This window comes from Pagrus pagrus, assembly GCF_965226575.1.
Source record: "Pagrus pagrus genome assembly, chromosome: 6".
In the NCBI taxonomy this organism is placed as follows: Eukaryota; Metazoa; Chordata; class Actinopteri; order Spariformes; family Sparidae; genus Pagrus; species Pagrus pagrus.
Window position 1 is genome coordinate 5,225,804 of NC_140190.1, and position 27,493 is coordinate 5,253,296.

The window sequence follows — 27,493 nt, forward strand, 5'->3', positions numbered from 1 at the left end:
CATTACCCGGTTACCCTCCTGTCAGTGTAATTCAGTCCTATCATCCCTCAACCCAGTTGAAATTAACAGGTAATTTGTAAATGTCACTTTGGGTTAGACACCTCATTTTCTTCCTTTTCCAACAATCCAGCACCCACGAGCTAATTTTTCTTGTCTTCTGAATAAGGTTTTCATTCACAAATAGAGTTATGGTCCACTAAATAAATGAAAGTAATTGATGAGGGGGGGGGAGAAAAATGGGATTTACCGTAACCTATTAGAGTCAATCAATGACATACTACCCAGGATCCCTTTAGTTACCGTAATGCCGCGTGTCTGCCGCGATTCTCGAGACGTCCATTTGAGAAGTGAAATGAGATGTGAGGAGATATTAAATGTACTGTGCTTAATTTCTTTTCACACATCAACAATGGACACACAAACGCTCGCACATATTTCCGAGGCCGGTTCGTGTCAGGGACGAACTCACAGAAAACCTTCACAGATCATTTTATTGGACCAAAATGGATTGAATTCTGATTTTACCATGAATCATTTCAGGGTGTTTGAGGCACTGAGAATTGTTTTTTTCAGTTTTATAGACACTTATTCTGTTTAATCGATTGACTTTAGGAAAGACTACGTCCCTCATGCCAAGGCCTCACAGCCCAGCGCTGTTCATGGGTTCTTTAGAGGCCGAGACGGTTCTGAAGGCTGAGACGGTTCAATATTGGATTTAAAACGTTATTATTGACACATTTAAACTGTAACTTACTAACAGTGATCACACCATAGCTTCCGTTTCACCCCAAGTCGTCTGAAGAGAAGGGATCTCTCATCCCTCTTTTGATCGCCCGGCACGTTTCTTTGTGTTTTTCTGGAGTTTTTTCTTTGTCTTCATTCAGATTGAATTTTCCCCCATTCAGGGCCGACTGGAGGTATAGGCCATATCGAAGCCTGGGATGGATGGATGGATGAATAAATAACTAAATAAATATTAGCTGGTGGTCGCCCTTCCTCTTTTTTGCCCTCGAGGTAACAAATGATGAATGATGATGGACACACACGTTGCAGTCATGTCGTCGCAAACAGTTCCCCTCAGCTCTGCAGAGAGGTTCAACACCCAATGGCAGTCACACACAGTTAGCGACTGGCTGCAAGTCTTTGCTAATTAAGTCCACCGTATCAGTTTATAAGGTCATAATATCTCAGTGTTGTGCTTTGCGATGTGTTTCTGACGTCTTCAAGTGGCAAAAAAATGCAGGTTAGTGCAGGTTTTATGATTCATACCGCAGGTGTCCAGGTCAGGTTTTTACAGACGGCCGATGTAATGATCGACTGGACAAAAGTTGGATGGAGGACGTGTCTCGGCCCAGAACGGACCTCATTAACTTTTTTGGTGCGGATCTGGACAAAGGGACGGATCCAGGAATTTTTTCCCTCACTTTCTTTGACATTACTTCAACAGTAGGGAATTTTTCCTAAGTTTTGTTACTTTCTCAGGGAGTAATTTAAAAACAATCAGCTGTCTTTAGGTGGCTGGTATCTGTGAGTGAACACAGTTTCATCTAGCACATATAAATATGTTTTATTTGATATTGGACAAGACTTGAACTAAATGGGACTGTTTGGCCTTGGCAGAGGTATGCACTCTACTGAATGCCATTCTAGTTTTCCTGTCAAGATCTTTTGCTGAAATTAAAACCTTTTCAAGTGATTCAGTTTCACTTCGCTTTCAGCCACAAACCTCCAGACTTGCTTTCAAACCTATAAAACTAATTAAATTTTTAACCCAAAAAAGAATTGTTCCTTATTTTTAGTCTGCAAATTATAAACTGTTATCTGTTGCTGGCTGAAACATCGTCGCAGAAAAATGCTAAATGGCACATTTGCAGGTTTACTTCACGTGAAGCCTCCACAGAACCATCAGACGCAGATATTCTGCATGTATGCCTGTAAAAATCACATTTTTATCGCACATGCACATCCAGACAGCAGCTTTTCTGATGACACGCCGTACATTTCACCTGTGGTAGGATGTGCAATACCGAACAAAAAACCCCTAAGTACTTCCACCTTGATATCAGTAATGTGCTGATATTTTGGCGATGGCTACTGGTGCGTCAGAAGATATGAAAGGTTTTAAAAATTATCATTAGGGGCGTGAATATGATGACTGGGCGAGCAGGGGGATGCGTGTTTCATTTCACTCAGCTAGAAGAGTCTAATAAGGAAAATTGTTTCATTAACTGTAATGCAGCTTTTAGGACCGGGGAAAAGAAAAACATTTAGACCGCATCACAATAATACGACGGCCAAAATCCCAGATAATATCTACTCTCATCCGAGGATATTACATTATATTGATACATCGGCCAGCTCCAGGTGGCACGGGCATGAAATTTTGTTAGTCACAATAAATCAGTTCAGGCAAAGCATTATTTGCCCCTCATACATAATGTATTAGTTATCAAAGCTCCCAAAAATTTGGAGGTGAATTTGAATAAATAAACATGCAAAGTCCAAATTCACTGTGAACCACTTCAGTCAGTATCTTTTTAAAACAAATGACAGAGCACATATTTTAAGTTTCTCCTGTGTCGTCTCAGAACTGTTACATGGCCGTCGTTCAAAACGGCATTCAGGCTAATTCCCCCAAATCACTCAGTGCATCGGCTAAGTGGAATTCAAGACTGATTTCACCATGTGATACCCGTGTGCCCGCAGCCTAAAAGCCTCCGTGTGATTGATAAATACAAGAATTGAGGAGACGTTTCGACTGGGAAAAGGCCCCCTCTCATTAAAAATATGGTGTCCGTAATGAAGAGGAAATAGAATTAGCACTGAGAGGGATGAAGGGGAGCAAATTGCTGTAAATATTGTAAAGGACTGATCGGCAAACCTCCTCCTCCAGCCACAGCAGAAAGTCATTATGTGGGTTTTGGATATAGGTTCCCCATGACCGCATATTTATTATCTATCTAAATAGAATCACTTACCTCTGATGCTGCCTCTGATAGCCAGTCACCACAAATATCAGTTCCCCCCGGTGCCTCTGCCTGCAATTTTACATAAGGCCAAATGATTATTTGCACGACCAGACAGGATTGCATTTTGTTGTTAACTTGATTCCCGTTTTCCTGCGAGGAATAACCATTTGTGAGGGGGAGATTTTCTCTCCCTTTTAAGAGTGTAAAGTCAACACTGTTTGACATCCTGTGTGCTGGAAAAATGAGGTCAGTGATAGAAAGTCTGGGCACTTTTAAAACAACATCTATTTCTATGACTGTGATGTGGCCACGAGTCTCCTCTATGATCCCGTGTCTTTATTCACTGCACCTTTTTATTTGGCGGTATGGGACATTTTAAGCTAGTACTTCTGTGCAGCCATTGTTCAGGCGGTTAAGAGTTATGGCAATAAATATATGTATTACAGCTGGGGGATGCAGCACAATGCCTATTCATGAAGGCGGCGTATGCAGCGCTCAAAAGCATGTATGCACATAGGTATCGGCCCATTTGTCAAGCTAGGAGAGCTAATTATCTCATACCGTGCGATATTGTTTTCGAGCCATGCATTTCATTGTGCAACATTAAAACATACGTGGCGGAGGCAGCAGAAATGGTTTCCATGAGTATGAATGCATTAGAAAATTTTGGGAGGGGATGTTGTATTAGAACTCCACAGGGATATCAGCATGCTGCACCTCTTTTGGTTTGTCATTCATCTTCCTCCGCGAGGGCGGAGAAAGAACCAGTGGGTAGTGACGCCTTCAGCCAACTTGGCAGGTTAATGAAGGTAATTTGATTTCATACATAATGGCTGCCCATGCCACGCAGGGCTTAATTGCGCTCTGTGTCTGGGCGTCATTTCGTGGTACCAGCCGAGGCCCCGTGCATTTCCTGAAGGTTGTGCGGAGGCAAACAAGTTCCTGATTCAAGCGAGATGGAACAGATAGCTCAGTTTCTCATCTGCTAATAGTTTATCTTATTTCCCAGGCAGCTGTGAGCTCTGCTGTCACAGTGTGACGGCCGCAGCTCGGTTTTAGTGAATCAAGCTAGTTCATTACTACATGGCAAACAAACACCGTAGTGGGCCTTACAGTTCTGGGATGACTCTAAAGGAACACGCTGGCGTTAACTCCGTCTTGTTTGTTTCACCTCGATTTGATATCATCCACGTGGAATCAGTTTTTGTGTGATTTTGCTGCTGGTTGTTAGATATTTCAGTCATCTTCGACGGCTTTTCAGAGATCTTTCACTTGTATCAACAGTGTAGTTTTCTGTTTATGAATCATGTACCAGTTAGATATTCCATCTAAGTACTGTATGTATTGAGATAATGCCACATTTCCATAGTTGAAGGCGGTCCACAAAAACATTCAGAAATGTTTGTACTTGTCTCTACTGTCAGTGCAAATAAGGTATAGTATCACATTTTAGTTTGCAAGACAGTTGGACGCTGACAACAAGGTGAGACGGCATAAACGTGAGGCAAGTAGCCGCGCTGTACTGCAGTTTAAAGCTGTACTGCATGTGGATAGGGAAGCCCAAATTGGCCAATATTAAATAAAAAAATAAAAATAAGAAATATATGAAATAAATAAATATATGGCAAATACTCGGAAGTTAATCATGAAAATGTGAAATAGTGTATTCAACTTTTAAAACCCAGCTCAATGTAAAATGTGATTCACTAGTTTTGATTTAACTCCATCACTTTTTATTTCAGTAATGTCCTTTTTTTAAAGTCTTTTTGTTTTAATTCTTTATAATGATATCAGACCGAAGCAACAGTCAGTCACGTAACTGGCTCGACCCTGTTTGTCTTGGATGATAACAAAACTGTCGTTATGGAATAAAAACTATAGATGAAGGACATTTTGAAAATTGCTAGAATTTGATAAACCTGACGATCATCTCACCATCGTGTGAGTTTTAAAAATGAGTTAAACATATTCTGTCTCTACTTGTGTTTATTATTCATCACATTATGGATAATTTATTCTACAGTGAAAACCTTTTGTTTCCATATATGAAAAGTTTTTTTTTAAAATCTTACATTTAAAAAAGTTATTCCAGTTGTACATATTTTACTAAATGGCTGACGTGGAAGCATTTCATCAGAGCTGTTGACAAAAGACTAGAAAAAATGTTGTTTCTTGGCACCCGGCCTTTATTGGATTATTTAAAAGTGTTTGTTAAATACAATTAACAACAAGAAAACATATAATGGGATGGGCAGTGCACAATGTAATGAAAACCTACATGGGATATATATGTTACATGGCCATGAAGTTATCGATTGTCATCAGTTGATCATCTGAAGATTTTTTTTGTCCGAATCAAATGAAATCACAGATTAACGGTAAGTTGGTTGGAGTCTGAAATACTCCATCCTAAAGTTAATTAGGGACGTTTTCTTACCCTATAATTGGATCCTAATCAGCATTGGGGTTCAAGCTATTTTCCTAAGACCTCTTCATTTGATCTTTATCTACAAAGCCGTTGTAGATATTATAGGCCATATTCCTTTACTCTACACAATCTAAATGGATCTTGTTTCAAAGCCTCAAGGACAGTCTGTGATGAGCTCCACTAGATTGCTCATCCCTGCTTATCTTCATCTACAGAGATGTCTCGTAAACATCATAATGCACAGATCAAAATAATATTGTTGTGTTGCACGAGGTTACAAATAAAACTGGAGTTGTTCATGTTGCAAACGTATTGAAAGACCACAACCAGTGCGTGAGACAAGCAGCTGTAGGTTTCACTGTTTGTCTGTGGAGGAAGTCAGATCTTTATTCTGTTGTTTCATTATCTGAAGCCTTTTCACTGGTGCACAATACTCGAGAACAGCCTTGTTAGTCAGGGGTGATGGGAGCAGCTGCCCATTCAGTGACATCAACTAATGAAGTGAGAAAGTTGTGAAAATGCAGAGCAAAATGGCAACGCAACGGACAGTGTTTGAGTCAACGTGGTCGTGGTAATGACAAACTGCTGGTGACACCATGCCTGACAATTAAAGCTAAAGATGTAGGGTGTCACCTAAAACAGTGGTCCCCAGCCCTTTTTTGTCTGACGTACCCATAAGAAGGGTTCCTCAGTCATTTTCCAAATGTTATCACCTGAATGTTATTTATCGCTTTTGTTCGTGCAGTAGACAAAGTGATCCTGGAGTTATTAATGTAAAGGCTCAGTTTATTTTTTTCTTAGGTTTTGTAAAGTTTGCATTCATACAGCGACCATGTGGGGTGAAATAAGCCGGGTGGTTCAACTATTTTAGTTCTCCATATTGACGTCTTGCACGCTCATGTGTTTTCTGACATTTACTCAACAATATCCCCATGAACCCCCTGTCCCGCTGATATGGGACTACTGATCTGAACGAACTTTTTGACAGCTGAGTCTGATTTTGTTTGCTAAGCTAATGTACGCTAACACACAGACTAACAGAACAAAGCTGCTTCCCGCCTCTGAGCGTGCTACGGATCCTGAGTACGGTGATCAAAATGTGGCTGTGAAGTACAGCTGAGGGATTCTGACAGTTGACCCTTCCTAAGTCCCGCCCATTTTCGCTCTGTGCTCCAATAGCAGTTGAGCAGGCTTGGAAAAAGCTCGGTTAAAAGATGTTGCTGGGCTTGTGTTTATTCGGCTCCCAAAACCAGATGACAAATTTCGTCTAATGCCACAATCTTAAGGGACAAATCATATTGTATAGTCACATTTTATATTATCCAATTTTAGCAAAACACTAGTGAACTAGCTAGCTCATGTATGATGGTTAGCATACATAACTTTAACTTCAGCCAGGTTTTCTTCCTCCATATTTCTGAAGTAATGTTGAAAACATTTGGAAAAGGATAGATTGGTTGGTTGCTGACATATTTCTGAGATGACTTGAATTATTGTTAGTTCAAGGCTCCTCTCTTTTTAGTTGAAACCGGAATGACTTGGCTTCACTGTGCGTCTTTTTCTGCGTTCAACGCTGTAACCAGCGTTGCCATGTTTGTTATTGTCAAGCTTGTCCGTCCTAGCAACAGTAACCAAGGAGGCAATCGGGTTATCGGGCCAGCATTGGCTGTTGGTCAGAATTTGTCTGATAGAAACTTTTGGAGCTAGAAAACCTTTGAAATATCAAAAGAGAATAGAGTTTACCTCTCTGAGAAACCACCAAGCATACAGACACCCGCGTGACCTTACCAGCAGACATTACATTTTTTCCAAGGACATCAATCATGTCAATACTTGTAAGGCATTGTTAATACATTAGTTTCTAACTGAATGAAAAAAAACAATATGTTCTTAGTCTAAGAATAAGGCTGTGGTAGACACTCTGTAATAAGACTAACAGACCTGGAAAGTGTACTGAAATGACTGAAGCACAGACATCATGCAGCACCGGGCTGTTACTGTTACTGTCGGGTATAAATAGTCCCTGAAATGTGCAGCAGGTTTATAATGTAATGTTTGAAAGTGTTTGAAGAGTCCACGCTGGAGAGATTTCCGAGTGTTGTTGTGGTCTAACAACGAGGTGATGCTCGCTGGATCATACAGCGTGTTGGCAGGGGCGGAGTCGGCCCGGCTGTGCGTACGCCAGCATACAGTTAGTTCAGAGCCAAAACAGACCACCGTGTACAGCTGCAGGTCGCCTTTGACCCTCGTCAGCCGGACTCACAATCACCGAAATGTGTTTTGCATTGGCCGGCCTCGTTGTCCTCTTACTGTATAACAATGTTCAGTCAATGCCAGGCGTGAAATGCAAAAGCCACTGGACTCTTTAGAGTGCAGAGTGGATAAACACTCCTACAGATTCTCATAATACCGAGCTAAAAGCCTGCTTCTTCTTCACCCCGCTGCCTACTTTTACTAGTGGCTGTACAATTAGCAGTAACAATCCCTCACATAATGTGTGTGTGTGGTCCAAGTCCAACATCAAGCCTTTTGCTCGCTCCTTCACAGGCCCAGTATTTGGTTCACAGTTTCCATGTAGGTGTTTATCTACGACCTTAATGTAAAATAAGTTTGACTTTTTTACATTAACACAAGAAACCAGTATTAAGAAGGCAGGAGTGGTCTGAACCACAGTGCCTTGACATTTCATAGTAGTCATGGTAGGATGACCGTGTAAGAGAAAAATGGAATAGACTTAAAATAAATAAATGGTGCATAAAGGTAGAATACAGCCTTTTATAATTCATGACAATCTATTTCACAGTACCCATTAAAGCCGGGGTGCAAGCATTTAGCCCAATTAACCTTTTCAGCATCAGCGAATCGCAAAGTGGTCGTGAGTGACAGGCAGAGAATAATAAGAAAATGAATATAATCAAAAATAAATGTTACAGAGGCTGTTGTAATGGGCCGGTGCACTTCTCTGAGGACAGCATTAGCTAACATCGTCATAACGGTGTTATTTCCTGTTTCCCTGGAGCCGAGCCAAGTTCAGCGTGATGGTGCTGAGGGTGTTGAGTGGTTTGAACGTGAATGAACAACATTTCTTTGCTTTTTTAGTTGCAATATCAACAACATGAATGCACAGCCTGACAGAAAAAAAACTGTGCCCTTGAGCGTAATGGTTCTCATCTGCTCGAGACATTTCTTCTCCTTGTTTGAACAACAATCTTTTTTATGCTCCTCGCCAGACTTTTTTTCGTCTTGGACTGTCTGAGGTCGGGATGATCAACCTCAGCCCGGCATTTACCTACGACTAAGCAGGCTGCTGGCCAGTTTTCACATCACGCTAGTAACATGTGCAACATTTGTGTGCTCGGTTCAGTTTGATGTTATCGAGCCTGATGTTAGAGACGGAGCAGATGAAGGGAAAAAGACAGTTCAGCTCAGTGTCTAAGCTTGTGAAACTTGCAAAAAGTTCATTTGTGTTTGTAGACAGAGCACAATTCATATTGTTCATATATTCCACTCTTTCTTTATGAAATGTTTTAATCCTTTGTGCCGGTGCACGGTGACTGAGTGGTCACGTCAGGCCGACTTTCCTTCAAATATAGAAACTTTCCTTTTATAAGGTCAACATTCATGGTCGTTTGGCTTCATAATCTACCATAAAGCCAAAGCCAAAGTCCACTTCTGAAAATGGCTCATTAAGATTTTGATCAATCTTGTGCTCTCGGTGAGACAGACGTAGGAAATGCCATCAGAAAATTGCATTTCCCAATGACATTAGGCGCCCAGTTGACCATCCAATTCCATGTGTTTCTATTGAGATGTTAAGATCTGATATCATTTGGGTCAGAAAACCGGCTTTTTTTCTCTAAGTGAGGCAATTAAATTTCCTTGATGGTCTCTGAGAGCACTTAGCTTAAGAGAATACACTTTTAAATCAAAAAGCTTTCAATCATCTCAAATCATATTTGAGAGAAATCTGCCCCCGAGTGTAGTGTCACATGCAATGCAATTGAGCATGTGACAGACCCGTGCTGAGATTGGCAATGTTGGGAAAAGGTTATTGTGTATGTCTCTGCCGGCTGCGACATGTTGTTTGTCGACTTTACAATTTAACTTCAAAGACAGGACAAGATAAGAGACGCTAACCTTAACTGAGGAGAGGCCTGACAGACTGAGACAGACGATATCAGAAAACATACAGAAGAGAAACAGATATTTATTATACTGGTATCAAACATGGCTGCTGTTATCTCAGACTAACAAAGGCTGATTGGAAATGTTGTAAACACTCATCGAACTTACAAATTAAATGAAATTAGCCTCCAAAATGCCACATCTGTTAGTCATGGAAGCAGATTTAGGCAGAAAAGATTTTATTCTTATGAGCGACTGCACATCTTTGCAAAACATAATAACACGAACGACTTGATGTTTTGAATTTAAGTAGCACTGAAATATTTTACTAAATTATAATTTGTGTAGCAAACAGAAGCTGAATGTTGTTTTTTTTACATGCAAACAGGCTGTTGAGTGAGGACTGACAAATGTTAAGCTAATGCTAACAAACGCAATGCATTTGGCTGAATTTGCTGGAATGGTAAGTTTCCCCAAAATGCAACAAAGAGTTACATCCAGCTCGGAAACTTAGGAGAAAGTCGTAGTGAAACCGAAGTCAACATTAGCTTAACGTTAGCTCGAGCACATATATGGGGTATGTGTGGATGTATATGGGATTGGATTGCAAAAAAAGAGGGTGTGGCTTTGACGACGTTTACAAACCCTTCAGACACCTTTTCTTTCCAAAACTTTGACTTGACCATAATCCTGCTCCCTTGAAGACGGTCACCAGTGTGGACTGGACTGACTACATACAGTTAGTGCAGCAGTAAGTGTGGATGTGTTTACCTACTGACTAATTACTAACTAAACCACATTGTTTCTCCACTGAACATCGGCCTCTATAAAGAGACCAGAGGTAGATTTAGATGTACATAGATGAAATCATGAAAACTTGAAAAGTAATCACAGCTGAAGATGAAGCTGGTTGGAGTCAGTTGAGTTGAGCTTGACTTGATTTTTTTCTCAATTTTTTTTTTTTAGCTACTTGATAATATTGATATCAAACTGTGGCGAGATACAAAACTTTACCAACACCTACCTCACCAGTATTCTTAGATTAGAAAGAGGAGGAGGAGGGAGAAATTAATAAATTAGACCTGAAACTGGCAGAGTGTTATGATTTATTATAAAGTAAATGTTAATTGCGTAATGTAACGGCTATATGATAATGACACCATCAGCGTTTGGATCTAATCAGTTGGCATCACTTCTGTCTTCTGTCTCAGATAAATGAACTCTTTGGAAACAGTTTGGGGGAGGAAAGGTCGTCTGTTTCCACTTTATAACGTTCTTTGGAAATGTAAACATAAATGTAAAGTTTTTTTTACCAACGGATATCCAACCACACACCTCCCACTGTGACGCTGGTGGTGAGTTCAAGATTACTCATCAGAAATGTTTTATAGGAAGAAAAAGAAACAACTGACACAGGAACACAGAATTAGAGCTAACTGAGTAGACGAGGACATTTACATCCATTCCTGACACTTTTACTCAGCCTTTTTTTTTTTAGTTTTTTTTAATCACACTACTGATTGAATGTAATCTAATGGGCCAAAAGTCAGATCCGTTCCAGTCGGGGCTTGATTGCATGTCCTTGGTATATTTGATGTTATTATTAGACTGTATTTTAGAAATTTAAATTAAGTTTCTGAATATTGTTTACTTGAATTTTGACCCTCAATTAACAACTGAAAAATTCAAATAGAGAATTCAGACCACATGAATTAAGAAGGATTTTATTTTCTAATGTAAAGTATTTCAGTGCCATTTAAATCTCAACATCAAGCATTTTGTGGTCAACAAATTCCCCCGTTACGTCACAAGGTGAAACTATTCTGTAATCAGATCCTTCACGTCCTCTAACTACATGTTCACCGGTTTACCATCCTGCTCTATTTTATGACAGCGAGGCTAATTAGGCAAGTTTTATAACCAGGTTTACTTAACTCTGTCATGCAAGGGATAAATTACCATTCTGCACTTCTCACTTAATCATTTTAATTACCACAGGCAATTTATCAGGCTGTCCTCAGGCTATGAATAATTAGAAAGATTATTAGATGAGAGTATAAACTCTATATATCAGAATATAGATTGGAGAATATTTGGTATATTTTGAGGAGACAAGGAAACATGGGAGTTTTTAAGATAATATATGTTACATCCTGTATCATATTGTGGTCGGTAACCCAGTGACGTGTGCTCGATGCCGCCATTTCACAGTTATTCACAGCGTGTCCTCCCTCACAGAGATCATCAACAACGGACAGAAGGCTCGCCGTTCTGCAGGTTTACACATTTTAATGCTCGTGTGCATCGGGAGTGCGTTCGGGAGGGGCTGGCCCTTTGCTGACTTTGTCCTGACATTCATTCCCACACTATATCAGCAGCGGAAAAAAAAAAGGGATGCATCGCACACACACCTCCTCCACATGGATCAAAGAGGGGTGTGCCACGCCGCTGTGGGCTTACTTGAGAGACTACCAACATGAAAATACCACATCCCGGTCCTCTGTGGGGGGCCGGTCTGTAATTGTGTCTTGTCAGACCTCCAAAGTCCCTCTCACAGCTTCGTACCTGACATTTTCCTCCGATGAATTTATTTTTCATTCTTTTGGTATTTTGGCAGCGGTGCCGCTCGTGACCAAATTTAGCTCTTTTTTTTTTTCTCTCTCCCACCACGTGTGCCGAGAGCCGATGATACAAAAGTGTGTGAAAATTGCACTTTGTATGAAAAAGAGGAAAAAGAAAAAAAGAAGTTACCTCCATCAAGAAAAGGTCACATCGAGCAACTGATGAACGAGCCAAATGCACCGGTGTTGTATCACTTTGTGATTCATTGTTTTGTGTTCGCTTCACTGCAAAACATTTTTGAATTAATAGAAATGGCCACAGAACAAAAGAGAAAAAGCCAAATCAGTGATTCAACTGCAGAATCAAGTTATCTGTTGTCTGTGACCAACCAAAACCAAAGAAGGACGTGCGCTGTATCGACATTGATTTTACCCTGAAAGTCACTCCTGCAGACGCTTTAAATGCAGCAAAATGGCATAAAATATGACGCAGCTGTATAATGAAGGGGCCTTCCCCACAACAAAGACCCCGAGCTCTCACCGCCAAAATGCATAATGTGTTTCAATTATTCTGAGAGTCACAGGACATGTACAGTAGAAGGGCCACTGTTTTTGGCTGACGAGAACCACGTCGGGTATCTTAGGGGTGGATTAGATTGGGGATTTTTTTAAATTTTCCAGGCCAAAGACACCTTACCTGAGAGGTGGAGAAAGGGCTGCATACTACATCTATTTTTTAAAGTTCTGTTACATATTAATCTGGGCCTACAACGGCATGTAGGGCAGCCTATTGTGTCATGTATAAACAAGTCAGCGGCGTTGGTAGCATGGCTAATGTCGGGCGAGTAGGCGTCACCACCTGTGATTTCTCCGGTGGTTTCTGAGGTGGAGGCACCGTCAGAGTCTGTTGCTTGATGAGTAACAAAACGATCCATCGTGGCTCACAAGAATGTCCATACAGCTGGTACAGCACGGTGCTGCACAGTGATTTCATATACGCTTAGCTTAGCTTGACTTAGCTTAGCTTAGTCACATGATTGCTCCAGGAATTATGGGTATACTTTAATCAATGTTTTGTCTTTTTTGTTTTCTTTGCTAATCATATGTTGGATTCATGCTAATGTGCATTTTCAGACATATTTCAACTTTTTAAAAAAAATTGAACTTTCAAGATATGGCTCAAATACAATGCAGCTGCAGAATTTGTGCAAAAAAATCACTTAGTGTTACGTCTGAAAAATAGTTCAGCCAAAAGGGAGCATCGTAAATATGTGTAATTAATACAACATGCAGGAATACGTCTTTCATTTGTCTCTAATTCTGAATTAATTATATTAATTTAATATATAATTTCTCCTTGTTTACCTCACAGTCCTGGTAACTACTAACTCTAGCTATATCAGGAGGGTGAAGACAGACTAGGCGACCTCAGTGGCACAAAATGTCGCTGGCTGTTTCTTCTCACCAGCCAGTAATGAGCTCGATCATGAGGCCGTGACAGACGGGTCTCGTGCTCTCCCCTCAGTTCCACCGTCCACCCTGCTGACATGATGACCGACCGAGGAGAGCCTCTGCAGGCTGCTCACCAGCAAACATGGCTGATATATGTATATATCTATACATATACAGCACACTGTATATATATAATAATGAGACTGCTGTCATTATGTTGCATATTATTATGTTTTGACATCGTAAATTGTGGGCGGAGCTGTGCGTGTTGACTACAAAATGAAATCCACTGCACCAAACTACGCTGAACCCCATTCAACACCACAGATGTGACAGCCATCTTGTTTTTCTTTTCTTTTTTTACTTCTACTGGATTTGATGAGCGTTATATCTTACAGTGGGCCTAGAAGCAGCTTTTTACTGTCAGGTAGGGCTGCGAAAGAGTTCTCAGTGGCTGTAGGTGACAATTTTATTTACAAAGCTTTGAATAATAACGCTGTAAGGCCCTTAAAAATTCAAGAAGTGCTTAACGCTAACTTAGGTGACCTTCATCTCTATCTTTACAGCAGAAACTATAGTAGCTAATGTAGATAAACAGAGAAATGTATGTCCCTGACGTTAGCAGATAGTCTCGTACTGTTTGATGCTGCACCTCTGAATTACTGTAGTGCACCTTGAAATCTCCCCATGCTAACACGCTGTATGTTGCTGCAGAGGACTGAAGATTAGCATATGACATGACAGATTACATTAAATCATGTCTGCGCCGTACTTTATGACATTAGCCTCTTAGCCCGGGCATACAGATGCATGCAAATGCTCCCCCAAACCCTCTTATTTAAATCTGCTGCATGACACGGCACCTTTGATATGATTATTAGTCATCTAAGCGACTTGACTTCACCCTCATCAGATAGGAGATGTCAGCGAAGGTGAGGAATGATGGCCACTTTGAACATGAACCCTGACAAGCCGCGGCGAAACGCTGAAAAGCAGACGGCCCGACTGATAATGTTATTTAACAAAAGGATGTATATGTGGCGGAGGTTTTTCTCACTCGCTTGATTTCCAGGTGAAACGCTTAAAAAGACATTAGACCAAAAAAAAAAAACAGTGTCGTCATGTCCTCGAACGTGAAAGAGGAAAGTTGCCGAGGATGCGGTTGTTCTTTTCGTGCTGTCCAACTCATTAGTAACAGAAGTCAGTCTGTCTCAGTCAGAACTGCTGCCCAGATGGCTCTCCAATCTGCCCCGTGTAAAGAGCGAATCATCATAATCACACATAATCTGCTGTTTAACACATGCCTTTTGCTTCAATTTTTTAAAAATTATACACTACAGTAAGTAACTACTGCAAGTGACGCAGAGATCGTACGTTATCTGGACAGAATTCAGCGATCTCGATGTTTCAGCTCTCTTTCCCAATTTACAGTCACATCCAGTGTTTGCATACAGCGCTACCCACAGTGTCGCACTCTTTTGGGAGGCAGGGATTGTAGATACTTCTCTCCAATTATTCCCAGTGTCATCGGAGAAGCCCCCAACACCACTCGAGTGTCTTGTCTGTGCTCTCTGGTCTTTAATCTTAATTATAAAGCTATCATTACAGCATGAACCCTGGGCTGCCAACAGTGGAGCCCTGGGCTCATCTGCTCTGAATCAATCAAACCAAGTTCTGCACTGGAGGACTTTTTTCTCTTTTTTCAATCAGGTCATTTTGATTCTCCCTTATCTCATTTTCATAATTATGCTTGTCCCCTTCTCTAATGGAGTGAAAATTCTCTACCTCCCGAAGCTTTACATGGTCAAGTCTGAATATTTAAACCGCGTTGCAACCTTGAACATCCGACCTTCGCTTCAGAACTTTGTGACAATAACTGTTTTTTATTTTCTGCAGCAGACGTAGCTTCAAGAGGAATACTCCGAAATATCAGATGCGTTCCCCGCCGTGCTTGTTAATGGAGCCTTGTTAATAGTGGCGGATGAGACGAGAACAAAATAACTTGAGCAGTTTATTGTTTATGAGGAGGTGTTAGATATGGAGTTATGTGTCTGCGAAACGCCCTCATTCACACTCAAATTGTCGGCGTCTGCTGTAAATCAAGGCAGTAAAAATTGGATGACAGTGAGAAAGTTGGCAGCAGCCAATGACAAATTCTCCCTATCTTAAACGCAGCTGACACCCTAAAGCTGTGATCAAGTGGAGTGATCAGAGGCTTTCAGTACTCCACTGAGATGTACTGTGTGTGTGTGCGTGTGCGTGTGCGTGTGTGTGTGTGTGTGTGTGTGTGTGTGTGTCAGGAGGTGTGTTGAAGTCAAACTGAAATTTTTTTGTTCAGAAATCAGTACAGATATTTGTTTCCATGGTGTTTGTTTTGACTTTTATTTTAATTTATGTGGTCAAAACTGAAATTTCCAGAAATAAGAGATTTCTGTTTTCCTGCTGGGTTATCGGTCTCCATATTAGTATTCACCAGAGTGAGTGGTGGATCTGTGATACTGACTAACAGTGACAGTAATTTGACTGGATCAGTATCTCTGTGGGCGGACGCTAGAATTGGTTTGTGATGTCACTTCAGTTCCAGTGGCTACACAGGCCCGTCGGTGACGTGAACGCTCCCTACACCAGTCTGTTTGGTGATTTGAATCACGGTGTAACATGCAATCAATCCACCGTCCTGTAAGATGAGCCAGTTAAACATGAACAAAAAGGTACGTCTAGTGAAAGAAGCCTAACCCTAGGAGCTAAGGTATACTAGCTTCCACTTTCTGAGTGCTTTCTGGGTTGAATATGCTAACTAGCTTCCAATTTCCTTATATATAACATATGTATATTTTATATATATATATATATATATATATATATATATATATATATATGTATATAACCCGTCCTTCTACCTTTTTGTTGTTCTGTTCTGTACATGCGACATCTACTGCATGTCCGTCCATCCTGGGAGAGGGATCCCTCCTCTGTGGCTCCTCCTGACGTTTCTTCCATCTTTTTTTTCCTCACTTGAATCGAGGGTCTATGGACACAGGATGTCGTCCACCATACAGATTGTAAAGCCCACTGAGGCAATGTGATTGTGATTTTGGGCTATATAGATAAAAGTGATTTAATTTGATTCCACTTTTTAAGTTGGACCTTGATAGCCAATCTTTTTAGCTTTCACTTTCCTTGTAGGAGCTAAGGTATGCTAGCTACCACTTTCTGAGTTGAATATGCTAACTAGCTTGCTAGCTTCCAATTTCCTTATGTAGAGCAGATAGCAACGGATGGCACGATATACACAATTAAAAAACCACGAGCCACAGCTCTTTTGAAAAATCTACACAGTAGATAAAGTGTTGTTGCATTCTATACTTCCTTATCCAATAATATAGAAAATAAAGATTTCTGTTTGACCAAAAAATTTAAAAAAGTTCTTTATGTTCTGAAAGTAGCTTTTGGTGTGAGACTTATTTACCTACTAACTAGTATATTTTTAGTAATGGTAGACGTTAAGCGCGGGACGTAATCTGTTCTGTTTCAGCCCGATACAATATCCAAAATACGGAGCTTCAGTTTAACTGATCTTGTTAACTTATGAACCTTTAGTCCACGGCGGTGAAACTCCAATGAAATCTGACACAAAGACAATCTGTAAGTCACATCATTCATCATTAAAGACGCTGAAACACATCAAAGAGTGGATGAATTAAGCTTTTTTTTTTCCAGCGCTGCAGGTAACGATACCGCTTCCAACTGCCCGTGACACCTAGTCATCGCACAAAAGGGAGAAAAGAGCCTGACAAGTGAGCGTATGACAGAGGAGATTATGTTGAGTTCAGAGGTCGCACTTCTTTAATGTGCAAACCCTCTAAAATACCTTTTTATTGCCGTCTGGGAGAAAGCAAAAGCCTTCCTTTAATGCGATAGAACAGAGGTCCTCATTGGTTTTAAAATATGCAAAGAAGTACATGCTAACATTAAGCACTGCCTACATTATTTATCCTCCTGAAAAGTGTTTTATCAGCACTAGGCCTGCTTTACTTTTTACTTTTAAATATTCAAATTAGAGCGGAACTAAAATATCTACCGTGCAGGAAAAAAAAAAAGAGCTCTTTTACATTTAATTTCAAAATTAAGCTCACGGTTCCTCATATCTGTGGTCATAATAGTTTGGCTTACTGCAGATTCTGGTTTCTGCAATGGCCAAAAGCTCAACTACCCGCAGCAATCGATAGTTTTTTCTATTTTTTGTGGCCGAAGAACTGATGATTGTTCAACCTCTGCTTGTAGTCCGATGAGAATATTCACTTCTGACTGATTAAATGCTTAAAAAAACACTTTATTGTTAATTTATAATATCAAAACAAACACTTACACGGTTTATACTGAACATATGTGATTTCCAATGATTACTATGTGAAGTGAAGGACTGTTTTTTTCTTGAACGTAGTTCCACTTTGAGTAAAACCACTTCAGATGTCAGTGAGACTTGAGAAACATGGTGTGTGAGAAACGCAGTATATTATTCACAGCAACACCGTGAGGTTATGAACTGAGTTACTTGTGTCCGTTTTTCCGTCTTTCGGCGGTTGATTCTCTCCCTGATGTGGACTTTATTTACATGGCAGGAGGTTTTAGAGGGGAGAGGGAAAAGCTTTTACTGTGGTTTACATTGGCCATGTATCATTGGGCTTACTAAAAACTAAAGAGCTGTTCCTTTGCTTTTTAGCACTCAATCTTTCCCCCCCTCTCCCCTCCCCTCCCCCGCTCTTTATTCCCTAACACCCATCACAAATTTGGTCTGGTATGTGACTGCTAATTTATCCTTTCAATGTATGATATCCTGTCATCTCCTCATTTGTCCCTGAGTGTTTCTAATCTGAGATAATCCCAGTCAAATCCTTTGATTGTGTGTTTGGACCCGATCCATCGCTAAAGAAGCAATTTTAATGGGCTTCATGGCACTTGGTGTAAAGTCATTTATCTAGTGGATTGGATGTGAATGCTTGTTTTAATAAGTGCTCTTCATGAATAGCAGGAGACATGCCATTTAATTAGGCGGAGTGTAGACCTGTCCTCTCCCCACAACTTCTCCAAGATTTTTTTTTTCTTTTTTTGTGCTTGGATCAGAGTGCTTTGTGCAAGAAGTCGTGGGACTCTTCAGATTTTGCATCTGTGTGAGGAAACTGTGTTCTTGTGTGTTTTGAAAGGTTCTTGGCCCATATAAACAATATAAACACTGATAATGAGCAAAACATTTCTTCTTTATGAGTTTTAGAAACTTTTGAAAGTCTACAGTGCTCAATAATGTGTTAACAAGTCACAAAGCAATCTTTAACCACATATAAGTCCGTCCTTTCAGAGCAGATGGAACAGGAGGGCGGGTTTGAGTCAGCTGAACACACCACATGCTGTTTTAATATCAGAGGTCAGATAGATGGGTAATGATGGCAAAGATAGATATACCACCCACCTTCATTAAACCTTTTTAAACGGTATTTCTTTCATTTCACCCAGAAGTAAATAAAAGTAGCTGAAATGACAACCGCTGTTAGCAGATTTCATTAGCTGTAGATACCTAGCGTTAGCAAATGACCTAGTGCTAATGCTGCAAGGTTGAAAACTCTCCATCAGACTTTTCAGTGTTTCAAGCTGACAAAATTAAAAAATGTTGCTAGAAAAGGGTCTTAAATATGTACATGATGATAGATGATGTAGTGCTAAAGGACTGAGGGCCTCAGAACCAGGATGTTTCTTGTATTGCAGGGTAGAGCCAGTTAACCCCAGTTACAGCACTGTGTTATAAATAAAGATATTATTAAAATGTACTTTGTTATTATGTTTTGTTTGGACGCTAACTTTGAGAAAGCATGCTGCAGTTTCTGGAGTGCAGGGCAGGACAATGTTGTTCTGAATATATCGCACCATTGCAGACCGACAACTTGCTTTAATTGCTAAAGAGTCGCTAACAGTCGCAGCCCACATGAGGGCCGATAATCACACAACGAATCCTGGGAGATTTTGCTCCGGTGTTCTGAGTTTATAAAGGTTAGAAAAAGATACAACACTCGAGGTCACTGAGGACCTGATATGGTACGACTTTCTCTGAACTTAGTGTTTTGTTGTAATTATTTTAAATAATTTATCTAATTTTGTCCATCACACTTTGTATTTTTCTGTACTTTGCATCTTTGTTTTTAAAAGTAATATATAAACGAAATACTATTATTGTTATTATCAACAACTTACAACATAACTGACCCAACATATATTGATAATAAGCATTTACCACTGCAGGACCTCACACTGAACCCACCGTGAGTTCAGTTAAAGCTTATCAGAAGCGTTGCAGGAATCGTATCTTACTTTATCCAGTGAATGTTGACTGATATGAAATGTTTCCACATCACCAGCTCAAGCACAGCGAGTGGTGACCTGAAGACGTAGGCTGGTGATGGTAATAAATTAATGCAACAACTGTTTGCTGTGAAACTCGGGCCTACCAGAGAAACAGGGAAATTCCACAATCTGTTAGTCATTTCCCAGCAGTCAGCAGACGTGAAGGTTTGTTGCAACACACTGCTGTTTTCAGCAAAGGAGTCTCCTGCATTATGAAACCTCTGCCAACCTTGTGCTGTCTTTCTCCATGACGTCCCCAAAACATCTACCTTTGTGGCGTATCACCGTCGTCACTTTCTCACTCACAGCATCTATTTTTAGTCTTGACAGCGAGTGCAAGAAACTGCTCTGGAAATGTTTTCTCTTTCTCTTTTTTTTTTTCTTTCTCCATTCGGCTTCCTGTGCTGACGTGCCCCCACTGTGCGCCTCTGATTGGCTGCTCATTTGCACAACTTCCTCAAAACAAATACACAATCAGCTGAACGTGTGTGTGCAGTGGCAGAAAGTGCAGTTATGCAGCAGTAAACGTCTGTTTTGACACCTTGATTTGTCTCTAAATGCTCACGTAGCACCGGCGAGGGACAAACAGAGGAATGTTAACAGGGAGAACAGGAAACTGAAAGTATCTGGAAGCACTCAGACGTGAGAGCAAGAAGACGTCTCTCAGCCACAACAAAGACTGAAGTATGGGCAGTGAGTACCAACCACTGTCTCCGGCAGAGTCATGTAGAAGTGTGCTCATAGGTGAGTATCTTACTTTACATTGAGGAACATGCATCACACTTAATGGTAAAAATCTATATACTGTTATTGTTTATCATCTGATGTCTACTTTCCCTGTGATACAGACGTTACCACACTGAGACCAGGGCCTGTATCTATCGAGCATCTCAGCCCCTCCTCAGTGTTACGTTGAAAGTTAAAATCGGACTAAAACCAACTAAACCTAAAACCTTAACCTAACTCAGAGCAGACCTTGAGGATCATTTATGAGGCTTTCTGCACTTACTTTAAGCAAGTGAGTAGGAAAATTACAGCTAGTTGGGAGTTTTACAACATATAATGGCTGCAAAGAAGAAGTTATGAGGATGTTTTTGTTTTTTTATGTCACGAAAATTCAAGATGCAGTAACCATTTTTTCCCATGTTGGCTCTTAGTTCGAAATCAAGAAGTACTGGTGACTAAATTATTTAACTTATACAGAAATGTGATGGATAGATAGATAACTGTATTTCTCCCCGAAGGGAAATGAGGTTATTGTAGCAGCGGGTACATTCAAATAAAATCAAGATATAAGCGCAAATATAGAAACAATAGAAAACTATATACAATAAAATGCTTAAGTAATGTTGTTTCATTACGTTAGCTGCAAGCTATTAACTCTGTAGCTGTCTGTGGATGGGATGCCATTAGTCTCAAGGACATCGTTTTCTTTTCTTTCTTTTTCCTTTTTGTTGCACAGGTTATTATGTTACCATATCTTTCAGTAAAGCCACTTAGTCCACTCAGCACTGATTTCCTGCTGTGAGATGCTTCATAAATACAGACCACAGGTCCAGGATGAAATACAGTCTGTCTTCATACATATGAATATGTTGAAGGTGCGTCATTCACAGTAAACTGCTGTAACTGTGACGATGATCAGGAAACATTTAATGAATCCATCATCGAGCCATGATCTCTTACCCTTAAAGCTATAAAGAGATGTGCAGTGGATGAAGAGAAACAAGTTAAATAAGGAGTTTTGGCGCATATTCTTACTTTTAGTTTACTCTATAATCATTTTGTCACTTAGATGACAAAAATTAAGAAAAAAGTCTAAGTTGAACTCACATTGGTCAGTGAAACACTAATCCCTCCCTCCATCTAGAGGTGCTCTCGGCCTGTGCTCGGGAGTCACGACGGCCGCGGCGTTAATACACCAGTTCCCCCCCAACCCCCACCCAACCCAACCCAACCCCACCCCCCACTGTAGCCAGATGGCTGTCACACAGGCGGTTCCTCGCCCAGACCATGCTGATTTCCCATCATTCTTTTGTTAATGAGGTCGTTAGCAATGCAACGGACAATTAAATTATCTCAATCTGGCATTTTCCTCGTTTGTTTACTGTACGGTACTGTACATTGTTTTCCACACTGCTCAGTTTGACTGCTCCTGTGTTCCTGTCTTATGATTCATGCAGCAGGGAATTAAAACATCACTGGCAGACCGACACCACTAAAGCCACTTTCAGACAGTCGAGTGTAAACACGGCTCTTGACAGAGTTGCTGTCGGTACCGTCTCCTCTGTGATAGCTGGAGATCAGCATCCTCCACCTGACAAACTTTGTCTCAGTGCATCCTCACCCCAGTATGGAGACAACGCAGCACGGTGCTACCTCTGCTGCACAGTGGAAGTTTTGTTAGCCGTGCAGAGAGGGCGACTTCAGCCAGTTAGTCGAGAGCGCTCACCTTCATGTGAAACGCTGCCGAACAACTGACACCGCTGACAGTTAATTATGGGAGTCACAGATCACGCAGACGTGTCAGCTCGGTTACGATTGACGCGCCGCGTGTTTACATCTCTGTTGTAATGTTGTTTTCTAGTTATTCTCTCGGCAGCGGTGCATCCGTTACTTAGCTGCACAAGTGCCTCGGGGCTCGCCATAATGATCGTAAAAGCAGTACAGATTTGGGGGAATGAAATGTTAAAAAGGACTTGTGGGTATAATTGGTGAACCTGCCATCACAGCAACGTCGGGAATATTTTCGGTCAGGCTGTTGAAACACGCAGACTTTGCCTGTTAGCTAGACTGTCATGCTTTATATGTGTGTCTCTGCACGGCTCCATTATTTTCTGCAAACTTCTCCCGGCACATACAAAAATCATTGTGACAATGAGTGAAAAACCAACTAAAGCTGATACATTGTTAGACAGGAAGCAAACATATGAATGTTGACACACAGTAGTATCACTGGAATGATGATACATTCATTTTTTTCATTTTTTTTAGGCCAGGTGGTTGGTGTCAGGAGCAGGGAGGGTAAAGGAAGTGGCAGCCAGACACTTCACATTTATCTAAAACATGTCTGAATGTTTTTGACTAAACCGAACTGGGGGTGTTGAGGGGAGGAAAAAAAAAAAAAAAGTTTATCTGGCTTTCCTATTTCCCAGCTTGTCTCGGAGATATTAATGCAAGGTGAGATATATGCCTGGTCAGTAATAAAATCTGCTTACACAGAATCTGATGGGTTCCATTAAAAAACCCACCCTTTGATTAAAAGATTTTTCATCTGAAGATAGATTTTCACCTGAAGCAATCTGGTTCAACGAGAGGCCCCAAAAGAGACAGGAGCTTCTGAGGCAGCAGTTTATTACCCGGCAGATGACAGCTAGCTCTCACTGCTGTCTCCCAGTGTTTTTCATGGGATGAAACCAAACAAACCTGGCTCCTAGCTACAGTCCAACAAAGATATTGGTGAAGTTTGCTGGTTAAAAAATCAGATACGCTGGTTGCAGCACAAAAAGGAGCATTAACTGTAAATGGATCTTGTGGCTAAATCCAGCCCCCGGGCTCGGACCGCATGTCTTGGCAGCCGGAGCGTGATATACTCTGCTGCTCACCTTTTTATGTCCACCCCTCTAATTGAAGCGGGACGGATCATTTTACTGCAACGATATTAGGGAACCGTTTCAGCTGTGATGTTCAAAGCAGCTGTTGTTGAGTTGTGAAGGCAGCAAACAATGTGTTGTTGTGAACAATTAGCGACTCCAGATCCTTCATTTCACCCCTGCTGCCAGACACAGTCTTACATCAGGCCGGGCTGTGGCACATTTTGTAAAATCCTGTCTCTATTTTAATGAGCTAATTCAAGAAATGTTGAAAGTTTCTGCTCACACGTGGGTGAAAAAGCTTGAAATGATAGTAGTGGTGTCAGTCATCAAACTGGTGAAAATCAACCCAGTACCCTGCGTCTTACCAGATGCATGCTGGGACACACACGGCCCTGTATAGGGTAAACCTGATATTTGCACATTGTCACATCATTATAGGTCGTTTATCAGTGATGCAAGTTTCATTCTGTGTAATTCTCATTGTGGAAATAGTTTTATCAAATCTGCATTTCAAAATAAAAGATCATCACACTTTTTAATTGGAGTCAATATGAAGATAAAGGGATGAGTATGTGTCACTTAAAGCTGCACTACTTAATATTTTTGTGGTAAACCTGCAGAAACCGACCTGACCCGATTCCACAGTGCTCCACAGGACTTTCCACATCTTTCAGTTTATTGTTTTTGGTGTTAGAGCCCACAGCTTCACTGCTTTGGTTTAGTCACACAGCTCTCATCAACCTCATTTTCCGGCCACAGTGCACAGCTGTTTTTAACAAAATGCTCAGCTAAAAAACCCACTGTACACTTCCTGTTCAGCACCAAATGGCAGACTAGTGACTCGCTGGTGAATCTATCGGAGCATTTAGCTGCTAAAGTGACGCATCGGCCTCAAAAACACAAGCTAATGCTAATGTAATATGGCTTGTTGCTAACATTGTTAAACACTTTATATGGTAAAAAATCTTGAATGATTATATATAATATATTTTCTACTAGTTCGGGTGTAACAAATTGTCCATAAAAAACAAATCAATGAATGTAGCTTTAAAGTTTGTTGGTTGCACTCTGACTTGACTGACGTGTTTTTCAATGCCTCAGTGAGATAATTTATCTGGTTATCTCGAGATTCAAAAGCTTGTTTTCTCGAGAAAATTGTCCCGTTATCTCAGGAAAACCACATTTGCTGTTCTGTGATAATGAAAAAAAAGTCGTGATCTCGAGAAAACTAATGAAAAACGATAGAAATGAAATGTTTGGCCCATGACCGAGCGCTTAAAATTCTCCATCATAATTGTTATTTTGATTAAAATGTATGATTGTTCAATAACTTGTGGTCCAATTGTGTAACAGTATGGACAATGTCGCGTAGCTGTCTTATTTCGTGATATGTAGTTGATTTTTGTGTACTGGTTATCTGTAGTTTGACCTTTTGTAGCTTTTAGCATGTAGATTTCTTAACTGCTCGAACTGACTAACTAAAAATTGTTGTGTCAACTACCGTTATGTTAACCCAGCTAAACTCATACAGTGTAAAATCAATCAAACATACAGTCCATGTTGTAGAAATGCTGATTTAAAAGAAGATTGTAGCCACTTAATCATCCAAACTCTCCATATTGTTGGATTCATAAAACAGATTTATGATTGCTGTATGGATGTTTGTTGGACAGCATTTTCTTTATTGTATTATCTCTTTATTGAGTCGGATTAGACATATTTATGTATTTCCTACATTGCCTCCAGCTTATCAAGAACAATCCAAAATTCCAACGTAAGCCACTGGGCTATTTGGTAAAAGGCCTGGCAATTTAATCTTCACCAGTAAAAACATACGACATGAAGGCGACTGAGGAAATCAGCAGTTACTGGAAAAAAAAAAATCTCTCCCTGACATCTGTGGAAGCCGACTTGTAAAAATCTCCTCTCTCTGAGGCTTTAATTATTGTTTGTTAAGCAGTTTTGTTTTCTTGCCAAAACAAAGACAATAGGCGGGGATTTGTTTTTCCACAGAAACTTATGTGTTTTCTTGATAATTGTATTTCTTTTTGGCACTCTATTCTGCTCTGTTGTGTTTATTGTCTTGTCAGGATTGTCAAAGTGTTACAGTGTAACTTTTGAAACCCCGTGATTCACTTCGCCACGCTCCCATTGGGAATAAAACGAAGGTCTGATGCTGTACAGCGTGTTGAATGCTGTAAAAGGAAATAAATTGCAGTATATGTGGGAGTATTTTTAGAAATACAGTGATTTACACCTATGATGACTTCTTAATTGACAGTTTCCTGACCAGCAGTGAATCTTAACGTGAGTCTGGTCTGCTCCTTTGATGCATTGTGAAACCACTCGTAACCTCTATCTCGTCCTCTTCTTCTACAGAGATGTCAGAGTGCTTTATATGCAGGGATGTTGAACTTCAAGCCAGTGACCCACTGAGGAATTTCTGTGACTGCAAGAATTTACTTGCCCATCACGTGTGTCTGTCCACATGGATCCAGAGGGTAAGAAAGACTTTTCCATGTAGGGACGCTTGATATTTTGAAAAATTTCCAGTCCGACTGTTTTTTCCTCATTAACCATTTGTCAGAATATGACGGGGGAGAAAATGTCTGTGTTGGATTTCTAACAGTGAATAAATGTGTTTGCCGTGTTAGCATTCCTTATTGAGACAAAACGTTGCTGTTTGCCTCAAGGTAATGAGCTACCTTTCAAATAGCAATACCAATTAGTTTTAATGAGGGTTGCTAACAATGATAACACGTCATTGTTATACAGTTGAAACACAGAGGCTGAAACAGTGAGAAGTGCCTCATAATGGACTGGCAGGAATCCAGAAAGCTATCATGCACCTGACACCTGTCACCCACCGCAAAGTATCTCATTAACATCTGTAGCACTCCTCGAACCAGGAGCTATATTGATACGACGGTCACTGATGTGCTGTTTTTTGCACTTTTTACACTCTTCTCAGTTAATGAAATGTAACTTTCTGTAGGTGGCATACATTTTTCTCATCCTGTTCAGCCATGGTGCTTATTGCTGCTCATGCTAATTACTCTTCCTCTATTAATTCCCAGCCAACTGCTGCTGCTGCTGCCAGAATTGGAAAAAAATGTATAATTGCCTCTGTATAAGTATTTTTCCCAAAAAGTAAAAGCTAAAAAGTAAAAGATAAGATGTGTGTTAATGTGGAAATGTACATTTAAATGCAGATTGTTACACCTCAGCTGCAATTTTTCATGTAGTGTTAGTAATAAAACTCTGCCGTGTGCAAGTGACTTGTTGTGACACGTGACATGAAAATGTACTTTAGCAGCTTGTCGGTTTGCATGAGCAGATTAAATATTGATACACTTTTCATTTATACATCATATGATCACTGTTGGACAATGTTAAAAGGCATCATAATAATCACATTATCAATTACCATCAGCACAGAGACCCTGCAGCTCTACTGTCCTTTTTGGTTATCTGCAAAAACCAAAGTGTTAAGTGCTGAAATGAGTTGGTGGAGACCAAAACAGAGCTAAAAGGAGTCGCCAGAAATAGTTCAATAGTCGAGGAATTTGTTTGCTAACATGTTTGCATATCAATTCTACTAAGGCATTACAAAAAAACTAAAAAAACAACAAGCAAGACAAAACAAAACAAAACTTTGATAAATCCACTGCACTTTGAATTTAAAGTTAATTAAACGTTAGTTAACAGTTATTTCAATGTTGTCAAACAATGTAATGCTTTATAAACATTTATTAGGCATTTGCAAAGTTATATAAACATCAGCTGCAACTTTTTGATGACCATCCAACTAATGTTTATAGATTAACTAATGAAGTACACAATGTTTTTTAAACCTTTACAAATTCTTATGAACATCGGTTGCAACTTTACAATAAACAATTGCTTAATAATGGTTTATAGAGCATTTCATTGTTTCTCAACATTGAAAAACTTTTAACTAACGTTTAA

The 27,493-nt window shown here is 40.2% G+C and overlaps 1 protein-coding gene across 3 annotated transcripts in view; it reads left to right on the forward strand.

Moving 5' to 3' along the window:
* The window catches only part of LOC311258388 (uncharacterized protein), a 127,935-nt gene that overhangs the window by 36,203 nt on the left and 64,239 nt on the right, over positions 1–27,493 (forward strand). For 2 of the 3 annotated variants that reach the window (XM_084354634.1, XM_084354633.1), the window contains exon 3: positions 25,904–26,025. In XM_084354634.1, the coding sequence (XP_084210760.1) occupies positions 25,904–26,025 (122 nt within the window). Of the gene's footprint in view, positions 1–20,497; positions 20,673–25,903; positions 26,026–27,493 lie in introns of all 3 variants that reach the window. The other variant, XM_084354635.1, reaches the window with a different exon arrangement.